At 43.2% G+C, this 15,724-nt stretch overlaps 1 protein-coding gene across 3 annotated transcripts in view; it reads left to right on the top strand.

The window, feature by feature from the left end:
- Dgki (diacylglycerol kinase iota) overlaps positions 1-14,967 on the top strand; it is a 450,953-nt gene extending 435,986 nt beyond the window's left edge. For all 3 annotated transcript variants that reach the window (XM_052721132.1, XM_052721146.1, XM_052721144.1), the window contains 3 exons: positions 8,815-8,851; positions 10,424-10,523; positions 14,294-14,967. In XM_052721132.1, coding sequence (XP_052577092.1) covers positions 8,815-8,851; positions 10,424-10,523; positions 14,294-14,410 — 254 coding nt within the window. In that variant the 3' untranslated portion in view covers positions 14,411-14,967. The remainder of the gene's footprint in view (positions 1-8,814; positions 8,852-10,423; positions 10,524-14,293) is intronic.
- Positions 14,968-15,724: the final 757 nt, after the last annotated feature.

Genomic DNA, 15,724 nt, shown 5'->3' with positions numbered 1-15,724 from the left:
ACTCACACTTCATTCTCCGGAAAAATTCATGCTGCCATGTCCCATGTGGCTGCCCGGGCCTCACCTTCCAGATGGTGCACTAACTGGCCTTCCAGTTTGGTCTTAGATCATTCCGAAGATGGAGAGCTGATGGCTTAACATTTGCCTCTAGAGCCCAATGGAAATATAATTACACATAAGGAACAGAAACCGCTCAGCTTCACGTGTTTATGATGTGACTAGAAATAGAGAAGAGCAGGGGGGTGGGGTCGAAGGAAAAATATGCCTCTCTTGGAGGCATTTCAGGGTAAATAAGTGAGAGTCTGTCTGTGAGACCCGGGTCCACAGAAAGCCTAGGCAACTTTCTTGGAGCATTGATGCTGAGCCTGCTTCCTTTGCACACCCACCAAGCCATCTCTCCAGCCCTTCAAGCTTACTTCCTCTGCACAGGCATGCAGGCTGCAGACAGTGAGTAGATTAAGGAGTACTCACATCCCTTTGCTCTCCTTTTATGCAACTGGGGACATTTGCATTTTTCTGCTCATTCTTTCCCTCCTTCTTTTATTCTTTCAACAAATCCATGTGGAATCCCTGCTATAGGCTGACACGCTCAAATATGCACTCAACAGAAAATACATTCAATATTTTCAAGCAATAGCAGGCTGAAAAAAACCCCTACAATTAGTGTACAAATCAATTCATCACAGTTGAATGTGGATGTTTTAGGTCCTGCTATAAAGCCACACACAGGTAACACAGCTACCATTTTCAACCTCATATAATATGCCAGATGCCTGTACAGAACACACCACATAATTTAATCTTTGCAAGGACCTTGTAAGGTAGATATTAGGCTGTCAATCACTTGAGACTCCTTCCTTCGTCTTTCTCACTGTGAAGAGTTTGCTTCAACTCTTGGCCAGAATTATGGTTAAAAGGATAGAAGGGCGGGCTGTGAAGGTAGAAAGGAGGGTGCTGGAGAATGGCTTTCCCCAGTAGACCGGGTAGTTCCACTCCCACCTGTCCTAGAAAGATGAACTGTGGTCTTGAGTTTGTTGTAGGCATCATTCATTCTGCTCCCCTATCATCTACCTGCTACACTTTAGGGAAAGACTTGCAAATGAAATCGTGGCATGATTTCTGCTGCACACATATGCCACAGGTTTATTCTGTTTTACATGGTGATTTCTCAAAAAGACTGATGAGGAGCAGAAGCAAATTTTGGAATATTGCACATGGACACCAATTAAAGCCACACTCAGCTATGGGACGTTTTCCTTTTAAGAAAAGTCCTCAGGATTTGTACAAAGTTCAGAAGGTGGCTGTCTGATTTGAGGCAGAATCTTTCTAAGCAGTCCTGACTATCCTGGAATTCTCTGGACAGACTGGCCTCAAACTTGTAGCAATTTTCCCTCTTCTGTTTTCCAAATACTGGGATTAGAGGTGTTGTCTATCACTTCCAGCTAACCTGTGCATTTTCAAATCATACACTACCTTTACAGAACCATTTACCTCTCTGAAATGATGGGAAGCCCTCTTGTGCACAGTATTCTTGAGGTCAGGGAGAGATAAATGGAAAGCATTGCCCTGGGTGTGCTTCGTCCTCAGTACTTCATGAACTCTCTGTAGACTAACATAATCTCTTCTGACTCGGTAGTACTGGAGAATAACAGAAACGTTTCCGTATGTTGAAAATGTCTTGACATTCATGTATATGTGTGTATCAGCTTGGCTCAAGTCTCTTAGATGGCTTCAGATAATAGAAATCCCATAGGCTTTTCAAAGAGCTTGTTATGGGGATCCCACCAGGGATGACCACTCAGACATAATTTAGAGCCAACTGAAAGTCTTTTTTCCAGCTAGCTGGGACTACAGCCAGGTATTTGGGACTTAAGTGTAGCCCCAAACATTTGGACCAATGGGAATTTTAAAGGCAAAGACCATATCTTAGCAACTGCAGCAAGAGGTTTGCACAGGCAAGCAGTTTAACAAAAGCTGAGAAGTTAGCTGGGGCATCTTGGCCTCAGGTCCTAGAATAGAGTTGAGTAATTTTCCACGAGATTCTCCATCAAGGAGATCAAATTCTAATTAAATCTGAAATGGCCTCAGCAAGAATGCAAGATGGAAGGATCTGCACAGCTTGTTTGCCCTGTCCTCTGACTGTACTCAGCCTTTGCTGACAGGGGTTATTAGAATTGCTGGGCCCTTTTCAAGGTACCTAAGTTGTATTCTGCATGGTCCTTTGAGTCGGTTCTCAGCTCACAGCATCCGTCTTGCCCTGAGCTTCACTGTGCTTTGTCCCTTCGTTGGGTGCTTAGGGAGAGGAGAGTGATCCACAATCAGGAGGACACCTTCTGATCCAGAGTCCCCAGAGATGAGTTGTCTCAAGCACCAGCCATACCATTTCCTTCAAAGGGCTCTTTTAAGATGGCTGTGGGGTATGGGCTGTGACTGGGATGTGTCCTGAGAAAGCCATAGAAGGCACCTTCCTCTGGACTTCTCTCAGACATGCAAAACACTGCTTTCTTTTATAGGAAAAAAAAAAGCTGGAATCTGGGCATTTCAAGGCCTGAAAAGCCAATGGGAGGAGGAAGAGAGGAAACAATTCCAGAGACAGGGCAGAGGCTGTGGATCCAGGGACTCCAGCAGGGACTCTCAGTGGTTCCTACCTTTCAGCTCCTTTCAACCATCATTTTTACTGGCCGCCTCCTCCTAGTTCGCCCCTCCAAGACTTTTGTGTGGTTTGCTCCCTTTGCTACCCAGAGCATTTTGCTCTTTTGTCTTTCTTCTTCTGGTGCCCACCCCGCTGCCCCCTACTGTTTCCTCAGATAGAAACTGCACTCATGCATTTCCTTTTTATTTCAATGGGTTATTTTGTCTTCTCTCTTTTTCTGACCCCAGTCTTTCTTTTCTGTTTTTTTTTAAACCCCCAGTTTTTTTCTGCCTCTGGTCCCAGAGAGAAAGGACTACCATCCCGCTGAGACAGGATGACAGTGCTGTTAGCATTCCCAGTGCCAGCTCGATCCACATCTGTGCAGCTTTTGTCCTGTGGCAGGGGAGGATTTGGAATGGTCTGCTGGCAGCGTCGGGGAGACTGATGGGAAAAGAGGTCCTGGGAGGGAGTCTGGGGCAATGGAAGGAACAGCAGAGAGGATTTGGAGGCATTGGTAGGAGGCAAATTAAAGAATGCATGTTATAAAAGCCCATCATCTAGAATGCATATGCACTGCAGACCTTGAGGTCACTTGAGCAGGAACTGGAATGGCCAATGTAAGAGCTCACAGATGCAGTGCTGGGCAGCAGAACTTCAGAAAGTTCCAGTCCTTACCACAACATTCACATTCTCACACTGAAAGATTTGTGACATTTTGCTGCATTCTACATTCCCTAGATTTTAGTCTGAATTGTACCTGTGATGGGTTGAATATACAGTGTTCTTCACAGGCTCATGCATTTTTTCACCTGTGTGAACACGTGGTCTGCAGCTAGTGCTGGTGTTTTGAGCAACTGTTAACCTTAGGAGGTAGAAGAGGTGAGGCTTGACGGTGAAAGGTCAGCCTTGTTCCAGCCAGAGCTCTCTGCTTTCTGGCTGGTTCTATGGAATACACTCCTGCCACATGCTTCCATCACCCTGGACCATGTTACTCCCACCACCGTGCCTTCCCCGCCATTGAGGTCTGTTCTCTCTGAAATGTGAGCCCATACACTGGTCTTCTCCTCCTTTGCTTCTGTTATGTATTTTGCCACAGAGACACGAAAAGAAACTAACGCTGTTCCTCAATTTTCAGACATTTCTCTGTATCCTGCAGCTTTTTGAATCCATGTTTCAGCTATGGGTCTTTCTTGGAAGGAAATAGAAAAACACCTAAAAATGTTATTTTGGTTTCAGATGCTTTTGAAAATTTTATATAATTATTGACCCATTGTTGTTAAAATGTATTGTTCTAGATGTTCAATGTAAATTCTTACAATTCTACACAGTAAACTCTCTTATCTCCATTGGACAGGGAGTTAAAACTGAGGCACTAGGAGGTGCCCAAACTCATACATATATATGATATAGTTTCTGCTCCCCTTATTCAAGGGGATATGAACACAGGCATGGGTAAGAAGCCACAAGACATGGCAGCTGCATACTAGTGTCCTCTGTTAAGTTCCAGTGAGAACATGCATAGGATTCTGGAAGAAAGGTGAAGATTTCATAGAGAAATTTGCACCCTAGTCCTTCAATAAAGACTTCAAAACACTTATTTTCTGGTGCAGGATAGCTGTGAGAGAGAGTAAACCCTCGAGATGCAAGGATTCTGTATTAAGTACTTTTCTGTTGCTGTGATAAAAACCTTGACCAAGGCAAAGAATTTTGAGGCTTACAGTTTTAGGTTGGAGTCCATCAGAGGTGAAATGCAGCAACATGCAGAAGCCATGGCGGCTGGTAGAAGGAGCTGAGAGCTCATGTCTTCAACTGCAGGCATGAAGCAGACAAGACAAACTGGAAGTGGCAGACGCTTATTAAATCTCCAAGTCTGCCCTCAGTGACTTCTTCCAGTAAATCTGTACCACCTGAACCTACCCAAACACCACCACCAACTGGGGACCAGGTGCTCAAATGCCTGAGACTATGGGGGGCATTCTCATTCACACCACCCCAGAGTCCTTCTGTTTAGGGGAAGAATTGTGAATTGTCTGCTGACAGTTCAGTGTTCTTATTTCAAATTCTATGGGGAAAGGAGTACAGCATGCATGATGGGGATATTCATCTATCTGTCTGTCTGTCTGTCTATCTATCTATCTATCTATCTATCTATCTGCCTACCTACCTATATATCCCAAGTCCAACTCTAAACCATTGACACACGTTAGAAAAATACAGTTCTGTTGACTTTTTATTGTCTTTCTTTTTTCCTTTATTAGTGAGACTCAGATCAATGAAAAATATTAGGTGCTATATTTTAAAATTCATTTTATCTTTTAAAAGAATTTGGTGTGGGTTTTGTTGATTATTTTGATCTTTTTAGCTACCCATTCTCCAAGCTGCACACTGAGGTTACTAAATAGATCAGCACCGTGTTAAATAAAGCATATCTCCCCATAGATCAGCACAGTACAAACCAGGAAGGAATGATGACTTGAATTCAGATGCATTTGGCATCAACTCTTCTGGTGTCTTTGCCATGCAGACATAATCCTTAGGGCAATGGTTCTCAACTTTCTCAGTGGTGTCACTTTCATACAGTTCCTCACGTCATAGTGACCCACAATGATAAACTTACTTCGTCGCTACTTCCTAACTGTAATTTTGCTATTGCTAGGAATCATAATGTAAATATCTGATAGGCAGGATATCTGATATGTGATCTCCGAAGGGGTTGTGACCCACAGGTTGAGAAGCACTGCTTTAAAAGCTTGCTCTGAAAATGACAAGTAAATGTGCCAGCACTCTTTTTTTTTCCCTCTCATACATTACATCCTGACTGCATATTTCCCTCCCTCCACTCCCTCTGCCCCCCCCAACCTCCCCTGTCCCCCAGATCCACTCCTCCTCCATTTCCCTTTAAAAAAAGCAGCCCTCCCAGAGATATCAACTGAATATGATATAACAAATTACAATAAGACTAGGCACAAACCCTCATATCAAGGCTGGGTGAGGCAACCCAGTAGGAGGAAAAAGGTCCCAAGGCCAGGGCCTGCTCTCTTCAACATAGCTCCCTCCTCCCACCTGGAGTGATCTGGCTACTGCCCTTCCCTCTACTTCATTGGCAATTTGCTTGCCAGTGTTTGAAAAGTTCTTTAATCATTCAGCTGTCTATTTGATGAAGGATCGGGGACATTAGGTTAATTGTATCAATCATTTTCGAGTCATTCATTGAAGTGGAGTCCCTTTAGATAGGATTTAAGAGCACACGTGCCAGCTTCCAGCATTGGTGGCTTTTCCTCTTACCTCTGCCAGCTGCAGTGGGTTGAAGGAACAGCTGAGGAACCCTGAGTAGCCAGAGGCATACCCAAATCAGACTGGACAAGCATTGTGGCGTAACTCAGGGCTCTAGTTGTGGTGTTACTGGTCAGCACTGCGAGGAACAAAGTCTTCTTTCCTTTTCTTCATCTTTACATTGTCAAACTCTTACTGTCTTAGCCCAATCAAAATGCTGCAAGAGCTCCTTGCCAGCACAGAGCCTTAGACCCAGCAAGTCTTGGGACTCACTGAAGATCCTTAGGATCCTGAAGATCAGGAAAGAGTAAAGAAGAAGATGCTGTAAGGCCTTTGTTGCCATAGTCACTGTGCAGAGAGCAGCAGTGATTGGAATACAGCTGCCAGGTGAAGCTGTGCTGCTGTGTTCCTGGAATATCTCTCTAAGTAAACGGCTTAAAAGGCTCTCTGAAGATAGCAGGGTCTCTTTAGGTGGAACTTCAGGTGCCGTGATCCTCTTGCTCCTGACCCTGTTGAGGCTCTCCTCTCAGAAACTGAACAACTGAACAAGCCTGGAGTGTGTGGATCTCTAGAATTTGAGTCAACAAGTGGCTTAAAATCAAGAGGGAGTTAGTGGCCCTTTTATGTCACCTTCCTTCACTGATGTCACAGTGGTTTGACTTAATATGGTCAGCTACCATGTGCCCAAAAGCACTACAGTTGTTACTCTACATTTTATGAAGTACTTATGGCGTACCAGGTACTGTTGCTAAGCAGATTGTATTGACTCGTGGAAACTCAAGGTGGAAGGTAAATGTTACTATTAATTGGTCCATAGAATTATTGATATAAAACTTATATCAATAAAGTGATTCTTACATTTCAGAGATTTAGAATAATTCACTTAAGGAAGCAAGACATATATTTGAAAAGCAAATATGTACTATAGGGTGGAACCTGTGAGCATCATTGGATTCAGAGAAGGGTTAGATTTCTTTTGTCAGATGTCTCTTTGGAGGACCTTGCCACAGTTGGGCTTTGAGGAAGGTTTCAGTGTTAGGTACAGGGTCAGGAGAGGGAAGGCTAACATGGATAGGGAGATTGGGAGACAGGCTCTTAGAGTGGGGGTAAGCTTGAGAAATACATAGTGAGGTAGGCCATCACTAGTTTAGCTTATGTGAAAAGGTGGAACCTTCCCAACACATTAAGGAGAGGGAGTTCCATGAGGAAGGCCTTGAGCATCATCTGAACACTTGAGAGTAAGTACTGGATGGGATGTATGGAAACTTAGTGATATGTAACAGTCTCTTTAGCAATGGTTTCTGCATGCTAGCTGCATTTCACACAAAGATTCAAGGTGACTTAGCTCTTGGATGACCATCTCCCTGCTAACGGCAATCATGGTTAGAAACTTGCACCCTCTTCATTTCCTTTCACATTATACACAATGAATAATTTTCAGGGATAATCTCTCCACCAACATAGGTCACAAATCACAAGGATCATGTCTCTAAAGAGTAAACTGTTTAGTGCCAGAGCCATGTTTGGCACTCTGAAGCAGGTTTATTCATCAATTCAGTCAAACATTTAAGCATTTGCTTGGGACCAGATTCTATGCTCAGTACCAAAGGAAGACACAGTGGCGGAAAAAGCATAGGACAAAACTCTCAGAAGTTTATTAGAGTCCCAAGGGACAGAAATACAACTAATCTGGTGACATGAAAATAGTTTGACAAGTATCATGTTGAATAATGTGACCAGCAGTCTCCACTTGGCTAGGATAGGTGATAATTTATAGTACTTAAGTATGACAAATAGGACCGACACCAAAAGGTAGGTGTCATGTAGGTAGGGAGTGGTGTCAGCTCAGAGGGAGCTCTGTGGAAGAAATGTGTCTAGCTGATGCCTTCAGAATAAACAGGGCGAGGAATTTCATGGAAGGAAGAAGTGATCAGGAGATAGAACGTTGAAAATCCCCAACAATGTTTCTAGAAGCAAGTAATTAATTAGTAAGCAGACATTGAGAAAGAGAAAGGCCAACTCATTGTATGTTTATATCCTAACACTTGGAAGAAATATCATGCAATGGTGCATCTATAATAATCTGACATGTATGCATGGCAGTTATTCCATTTTGAAAATGAAAAATTTCAAAAAGTGGACTTTTATCCTATCTCCAAAACATGTCTATTAGATGATGTATGTGTGTCTTTACTTTTTTCATTGTACTATAGAAGGCCTCTTTCTGTAGCTGGAGAATGAAAAAGACCCAAAGCCCGTTCAGCTGGCCCTTTCTGTCTACTGAGACAATTATTTTTCAGTTATTCTATTCCAAATTAATTTCATTTTTTCAACTTCATTGAGAAATAATCTCCCTTTTCAGTGTGTGTGTGTGTGTGTGTGTGTGTGTGTGTGCATCTGTCATGTGCATGGTGGATCCACATATGCATGTGGGTGCAGTCACTCATCTGGACAGAAGAGGAAGATGTCAGGTGTCTTTCCCTATAGCTCTCTGTATTGTTTCCTTGAGGCAGGGTCTCTCACTGAACTTGGCTATGCTGGCTGGCCATGGAGGTCCTGGGATCTACTTTTCTCTACCCACCTATGCTGAGGTTACAGGCACACAGGGCCATGCCCAGCTTTATAAAAATTTGAGTGCTGGAGGTTTGAACTCAGGTCCTCCTGTTTTCATAGCAGGTGTTCTCATCCACTGAGCCATCTCTGTGCGTGTTGACTGGTGGAGTTTGGGAAACTGGTGATAGAGAATCCTCTTACCCCCACTTTGTCTTATTATTAACCTTGTCATCAAATTTATCTCTTCAGTTCACCTTTCTTCATCATTTAAATTATTCACCAATAGATTTTCTGTCAACAGTTAGTCTTATAATATATTTTTGAACATCTTGCTTTTTTTTGTCACTGTTGTTTAGGACCTACAGAATTATTGGATATGGCAGACAGTGAAACGTGAGTATTGCCTTTCATTATATAATCTGAACAGTTGTATTCAAAGCATATCTAGTCTATGAGGCATATCAGTTTTAATTTTATTGATTAAACACCCACTTTAAACTGTATTAATGGTTGTGCAGAGGTAATCTGCTTCATAAAACATCACAACAAAACCCAATAATTTGTATTGTGATGATTATATACGTAGTCAATGATGTCATTATCATTACCTATCATCCTACCAGCAAGATACTTTTAAACTGGTACTTGGACTGCTGACAATAAATAAATACATGTATAGTTATCTCCACCATATGCAACATTTTTTCTCATCTGGGATTTGTGAGAAAATGAATCCATGCCTTAAGACATCTGCTGCATGTAATGGCACAACTTCTGTTAGTCAGTCTGTGATGGAACAAGTTGTATACCACCCCTGGAAAACTGGAAACGTAGTTACTCAAACAATTATAATTCTGGGATGGTCCCTACACTGAAAATGTTTGTTTTCATCTTTCTTATTCTTCTGGCATACAAATAGCTACTTTTTCACTAACAGGAATAAGAAAAAGATGAATAATTAACTCGGAAAGCCATATGGGGACCACCGGGGAATTTCAAAGAGGTCAAACAAAGGATAAAGATGAGCGAGCGGGTTTAGAGAGGAATGAGCTAGTGATCAGGGGGTAGACATGGGAATGGATGGATGGAGTAGAGGGCAAGTGAGAAGGGATAGAACTATGAGCTGCTGGTCACAGAAACGAGCCACTGATCCTTAGAGATGGCATGTCAGCATGGTTGTAAGTGGGGCCACCATTCATCCTGGTTTGGCTTCTTTGTGGTGACATTTGACTTTTCATGAAACATGTTGGCATTAAACATCTTTATACCTTGGGACTCAGAATGGCAGTACCTCCTTCACCTGGTCCACCTAACAGACAGATGGGGGCCTGTCTGCTTCCCCCCCCCAACACACACACTGAGGGATGGTCTCAGCCATGTTGTGTACTTGGGAGGATTTGGGCCTGTGAATTCTGCTGGAGTCTTCTAGAGCCTCTCAGATATCCTTCCATTTGATAGATATAATCCAATATTGGCTGGTTAGCAAGGGAAGAAGTCAGCCTGGCTCTTCAAAATTGAATTCTCAGAATAGACTCATAAAGGTCAGAATGACTTCTATCATGTTGGAAGGGCAGGATTGTGTGAGCTCCATGGAACTCAATTCATGCTCTGCCTTAAGAGTTTGGACAGATCTGCACAATTTTACTCAGTATCTTTGAGTGTTTCCTAAATCCAATAGTTGTAGTTATTTTTAAAAAGTATCACCAAGCCACATCCAGTTTAGACAAGTGGTTAAAATTATATATTAGGTCTGTTAATGTGTAACTTGAGGAATTTGCAGACACCCCAAGCCACCTCCCTAGCATGCATGTATTCTGCTGGCCTAGGCCTCAGCTTCTCACCATGGAGGAGGCTAAGGAGCACACAGTGTCAGCAACTGGGCAGGATAAGCCCCTCCACCCTTCTGCTGCCTCCATCACCTCATCTGTCTCCAACCCTTGCCTGGTTTCTTAATCTTTGATTTAGGGGCGAGACCGCACTTCACAAGGCCGCCTGCCAACGGAACCGGGCTGTGTGCCAGCTTCTGGTGGACGCAGGAGCATCGCTGAGACAGACAGACTCCAAGGTAACAGGATGAGTGAGTGCAAGCATCCTCCCACTGTGAGAGATGGCAGGCACTGTGGCCTCCACTTGTGCCCATAGCACAGGCATCCTTTCTGTGCTCATGGAAGGGCCTGGAGCTTTGGAGAAAGGAGGAAAAAATAGAGTGCTTCATTTAGAGAAACTGCAGTTTAAATGTAGAAGCACAAAGGGAGGGTGTGCATTTGCCTGGGTACTTTAGAAACCTCTATACATGCTAAAGAAGGACATGGGACTCCAGGTGTTCTCATGAAACACCAGCAGGCAAGGAGTGGGGAAGTGAGACTCACGGCCAGAGGATAGAGATGAGGTGGAGTGCATGTCCTAGCCTGCCTACTAGGAAGTATGTTTCGGGTTCCTCGTCAGCACCAAATCTAATCTAATTTAAAGTCTATGATTTGTGTTGCTCCAAGCATGGGTACCAAAGGTGATTGCCTGCTGGCTGACTCCCCAGGTGGTGGGACTTCACTTTGAGATGGTAACAGTTATAACCTTGGTATATCCACGCCACTCTGTATCTATCTATTTAATTTTAAGTGCATGTGTATATGTTTATGTGTGTGAATATATGGATATGCACCATGTGTTCTAGAGTCTATTGAGGCCCAAAGAGGTGTCAGATTCTCTGGAACTGGAGTTCCATATGGTAGTATTTTATTTGTACTGAAATGTGATTTTAATTGTATGTTAATAAATAAAGTTGCCCGGGGGTCAGAGCTATTAGAGCCATAGCAAGAGCGTGGCAGTGGTGGCGCACACTTTTAATCCCAGCACTTGGTAGACAGAGCTAGGTAGATCTCTGTGTGTTCAAGGATACAGCCAGCATTGGAGACACATGCCTTTAATCTCAATCCCAACCATAGAAGACCTGGAAGTCTTTACAGACAGGCAGTGACGAGGCATGGGTTTACAACCAATGAGAAGGCAGAACCGAAAGTCTTTATAAAGACAAACACACAGGAAGTAGCTCCTTTTCGGAGAGCTCTCTTGGCTGAAGAGGCCAGATGGTTGTGATTCTCCAAATGGGTGCTGGGAATTGAACCTGGAGCCTCTGCAAGAGAACTAAGTACTCTTAGGTGCTGAGCCATCTTTCCAACCCCAGTTACCTTTAATTTTTCAAAGTCTTTCTGTGTGTTTTTTTTTTTTTTACATTATTCCCTAAATGTCAACCATAGAAATTAGCATGAAAAACACTATTATTGACAGACACGGGAGCAGAAAGCCAGAAGAAGAATAGCTGTAACACTATTAACTCTGTTGACTTGTAGCCTGATACTGTCTGAGCCACTCAGCCCTCCTCATCTGGGACAGAATGTCCCACCACCTCAGTAGGACATGTGACAACAAAGAGTAACAGAGTTCACTGTCCTGTATCATTTTAACAGCCCAGATTTTCGCTTGACAATGATGCTTACATCAATGAGGCTTGAGTCGTGGTTACATTCTTAGGTTAGGTTCTAAATCTGCAGAGTATGTAAGCATATTAAAATGGTCTTGAGGCCAGAGGTTGTTGGTAGAGTGTGTGGAGGGAGGGCACCAGGAAGAGTCTTAGGAGAGACAGATCTGGTGCCATCCTCAGAAGATTCAATTCCCAGAGAACCACCAAGAGACAGTTGATGAATGGAGTATGGGGGTCTTGTAGCTCAGGGGAGCTGACCAAGGGCAGAGACAGAAACAGGACCAGAGACAGACAGACAGGCAGGCAGACAGGCAGACAGACAGACAGACACACACACACACAGAGGAGGGAGAAAGAGAGAGGGAGGAGAAGAGAGAGAGAGACAGAGAGACAGAGACAGACAGAGACAGAGAGACAGAGAGACAGAGACAGAGAGACAGAGACAGAGAGAGACAGAGAGACAAAGAGAGGGGGAGGGAGTGAGAATATCAATCATAGGAGTCCATCTTTTGTTCTGATAGGCACTTGGAGTTTTGAAGGACTTTGAGCAGACAGTAAAGAAAGGACTATCACTAACTGTATCTCTGTGTTTCAAAGAGAAATTTTAAAGTGTGGGTGAGGCTTTCATTATATAGGAACAGGTTTTGAGCCAGTATCTGTAGCTGTGGTGCATACACATAGAACTTGGAAGCCTGATCATTAGCGTTGTAAACTCCATTAGATTTGGTTAAATGATCAAAATCTACATATGTCCAGTTTGGGCCCTGGACCTTTCTTAAAAGACAGTAAACCCTATGACGTAAGTTGCCTTATGAACGGACCTCTCATTCACTTCTGAGCCAGTTGCATGCCGTGGAGTTCCCTGGCACCCTTTGGCACCCCTGCTCTCTAGGAGCCTCAGCTTCTCCCTGGGTTTACCAAACACACCAGATCTTGGTATCTAGATAATCTGTTACCTGTTTAGCTAAGCAGACAACACATTTCAAATGACAGATAAATGCTTCATGTGGCATCCTTACCAGATGAAGTTTCACTGAAATATTTCAGTGTTTCACTGAATCCAGAAATTCATACTTTGTAGGCAGGAGTAGTCTAGGCCATATTGGGAGAACTGGCTTGGTGAAGGCAAGACCACAGTATGGTTGCTGCCCACTTGTCACACAAAGGCTGGTCCTGTACACCATTCAGATACCAAAAACAAAAGGAAGAGACATAAGAAACAGAGAAACAAACTGAAACTCACGAGGTCTCCAAGTTTCTTAGACAAATGGACTCAAGGTATTTGAGACTTCTTCCTATTTTGAAGAAGTATGTAAGTGCATTCTTTTTTTTTCAAAATATAAATAACTCTGATTTTTATGATCATACACAGAAAACTAGAAGTACAGGAAAGCACACAAGAAAAGCACAATCCTCTCCCTTAGGCCAAAATATGATTAAAATTTAATACTATTTGCATGTAGGTATGTCTGCTTGGATTTTATGTTTAAACTCAGTTGGAGTCATACCAGACATGCTACTGAACACCCTAACTTTTCATTCAAAATTATGTTCTATAGATCTTACCACATAGTAATATAGCTGTGCTTCATTCTTTTTTCAGAATCCTTTAATCTTACCATTTCTGTAACACGGTACTAGATCAAAGCTGAACATACCTGTGAATGCAACTTCTCTTGGAATTTTTAGTATAGAAGCAATATCCCTGGAGATTTTTCTTAGCAAAGAACTCACTACCAGTCCACTAAAGTCCACTTCACCCTACTTTCTTATATTTGGAAGGTGGGGATGTCAACTTCATCATTATCAAAGTGAAGGCAAGATGGTCTACTGTAGTTGTGTAAACATGTTATAGAAACTTTAAGCTAACAATTTAGTACTAGGTGTAAACTAAATGAGTGAACTTTTAGGAAGATGGGTGTTGAAACCAGCCAAGGAAGTACCTTCTAGCTGATTTGTGAGCTAGTGCTCTTCCTTTTAGCCTTTGCTACTTAGTTCCCAGTGTTTAGTGCAAAAGAACCCTGAACTATTTCCCCATTTCATTCAGTATTTCCCCTGTCACCTTCTGAAAAGCACTTGGCTTTCAAACTCACGGCACACAGTTTCTCCCCACCATCTCGGGGAGACTCCATGACTTCCTGTTTTACGGAGATACATCCTCTGCCATCGTCCTTTCATTTACCAACACACATTTATATGACCCTGATTACAGAAGCAAATAGATGTGAAAGTATCTTGTAAACTCTGAAACATCAGCCATGGAAGGATTCTGTGTAGTGACTCATCGTTGGCTAGCCCATGTCTCTTATATACGGATATCATCTCACTCCAACTATTTTTTTTTCTGTTATCTACAGGGAAAGACACCCCAAGAACGAGCACAGCAGGCTGGGGACCCAGATTTGGCTGCTTATCTAGAAAGCCGACAGAACTATAAGATCATTGGCCATGAGGACTTGGAGACTGCTGTTTGACCCTGGTTGACAGGCAAAAAGAACTCAAGAAAGGGTATCATCTATGCCCTCCTGGCCACTGGGCAGCTCCCCTGGAAGAAGCTAATGGAATCCGTATCCGCCTCTCTCCTGCAAGGATCTATCTGAGACCACACTACCAGGTTTTAAGGGCTACTGGGATGTACAACAGGACATGATAGCCCATTGAGAAAGAGGCAGGCTACCTGGAGATTTGTGGAGTACACGTTCCACAAAATTTGATCCTTATTGCTTCCAGCAAGTAGCATGAACTTCTGTGTTCACCTGTCTAATTTATTTTAAAGATGCCGAGGATGTTCACATAAATGGCACTGCTCCCTCCTCCCTCTCTGCATTCATCTTTCCCCTGTACCACAGGATTCTACTGTAATCCCCCATCCATTTAGAAAATATACTATCTCTTCTCTTTACTTTCAGTCTTCCAACCACAAGGTTGTCTGAAGGTCTTTGAAACCCTCCTGGATGTCTTGCAGAAATATATCTGTAAAACCACTTCCATTTGCAGACTAAATATACCAAGACTAGTTAGTGGCTTTGCATGCCCCCTCCCCGTCTGGTTTCATCACATAGGAGCTGGGAAGTGCCATGGGGGTAATGTCAACTTGTGTGCTCTGTCTCTGAGGTATGGTGAAGTAGCATGGGAGCTGTCTGTGCTTGAAGGACTTCAGAGTGGTTACCCAGGGGTCAGCGCAGGCAGCTGTGCTGTTGGTGGCAGGAAGGACTGGTTCAGCTTGGGCTGTTTGTACAGCTCGGTACTGCCTATGTGAGGCCATCTTTGCCTTCTGCTGCAGTAGAGATGAGTCAAGGAGTCAATGGAAGCCCATAGCTAGTTTACAGAGCCATGTGACTCTAAGTGCTGTTTCAGTGACAGGGTTGGACCTGTCTAGGACAGTAGTATAGGAAAGGGAGCATTCAAATCCTAAGCTTTGTAAATTGATACTAGAAAGTGGTCTGATTGACTTGGAAAAAAAATAGCAAAAATAAAAGTAGCAATGTGTGTTACAACAATATATTCCAGCAGGAAAACAGCCTCAGCATTTTGGGCTGAGGCTCACTACTACAGGCTCATGGATACAGTGGGGAAAGGGGGTTCACATTTGTTTCTCTAAGAGTTCAGTTTTCATGATGTCAAGGAAGGCTTGAGCCAAGGACAAAGCCTCATTTCACCAGTTCCATGGTCAGACTCTCAGGATGCCTGGCCCCTCCTAGTCTGTGCTTCACCTATGATTTTTTTTTAGGATCTGAGATCATGTCTGATGACCCTATTTTCCACATGTTTGGGGGGTCTATTAAGCT

This window comes from Peromyscus californicus, unplaced genomic scaffold (genome assembly GCF_007827085.1).
Source record: "Peromyscus californicus insignis strain IS unplaced genomic scaffold, ASM782708v3 Scaffold_6__1_contigs__length_162567912, whole genome shotgun sequence".
Lineage (NCBI taxonomy): Eukaryota > Metazoa > Chordata > Mammalia > Rodentia > Cricetidae > Peromyscus > Peromyscus californicus.
This window is presented reverse-complemented; position numbering and strand designations above follow the sequence as displayed.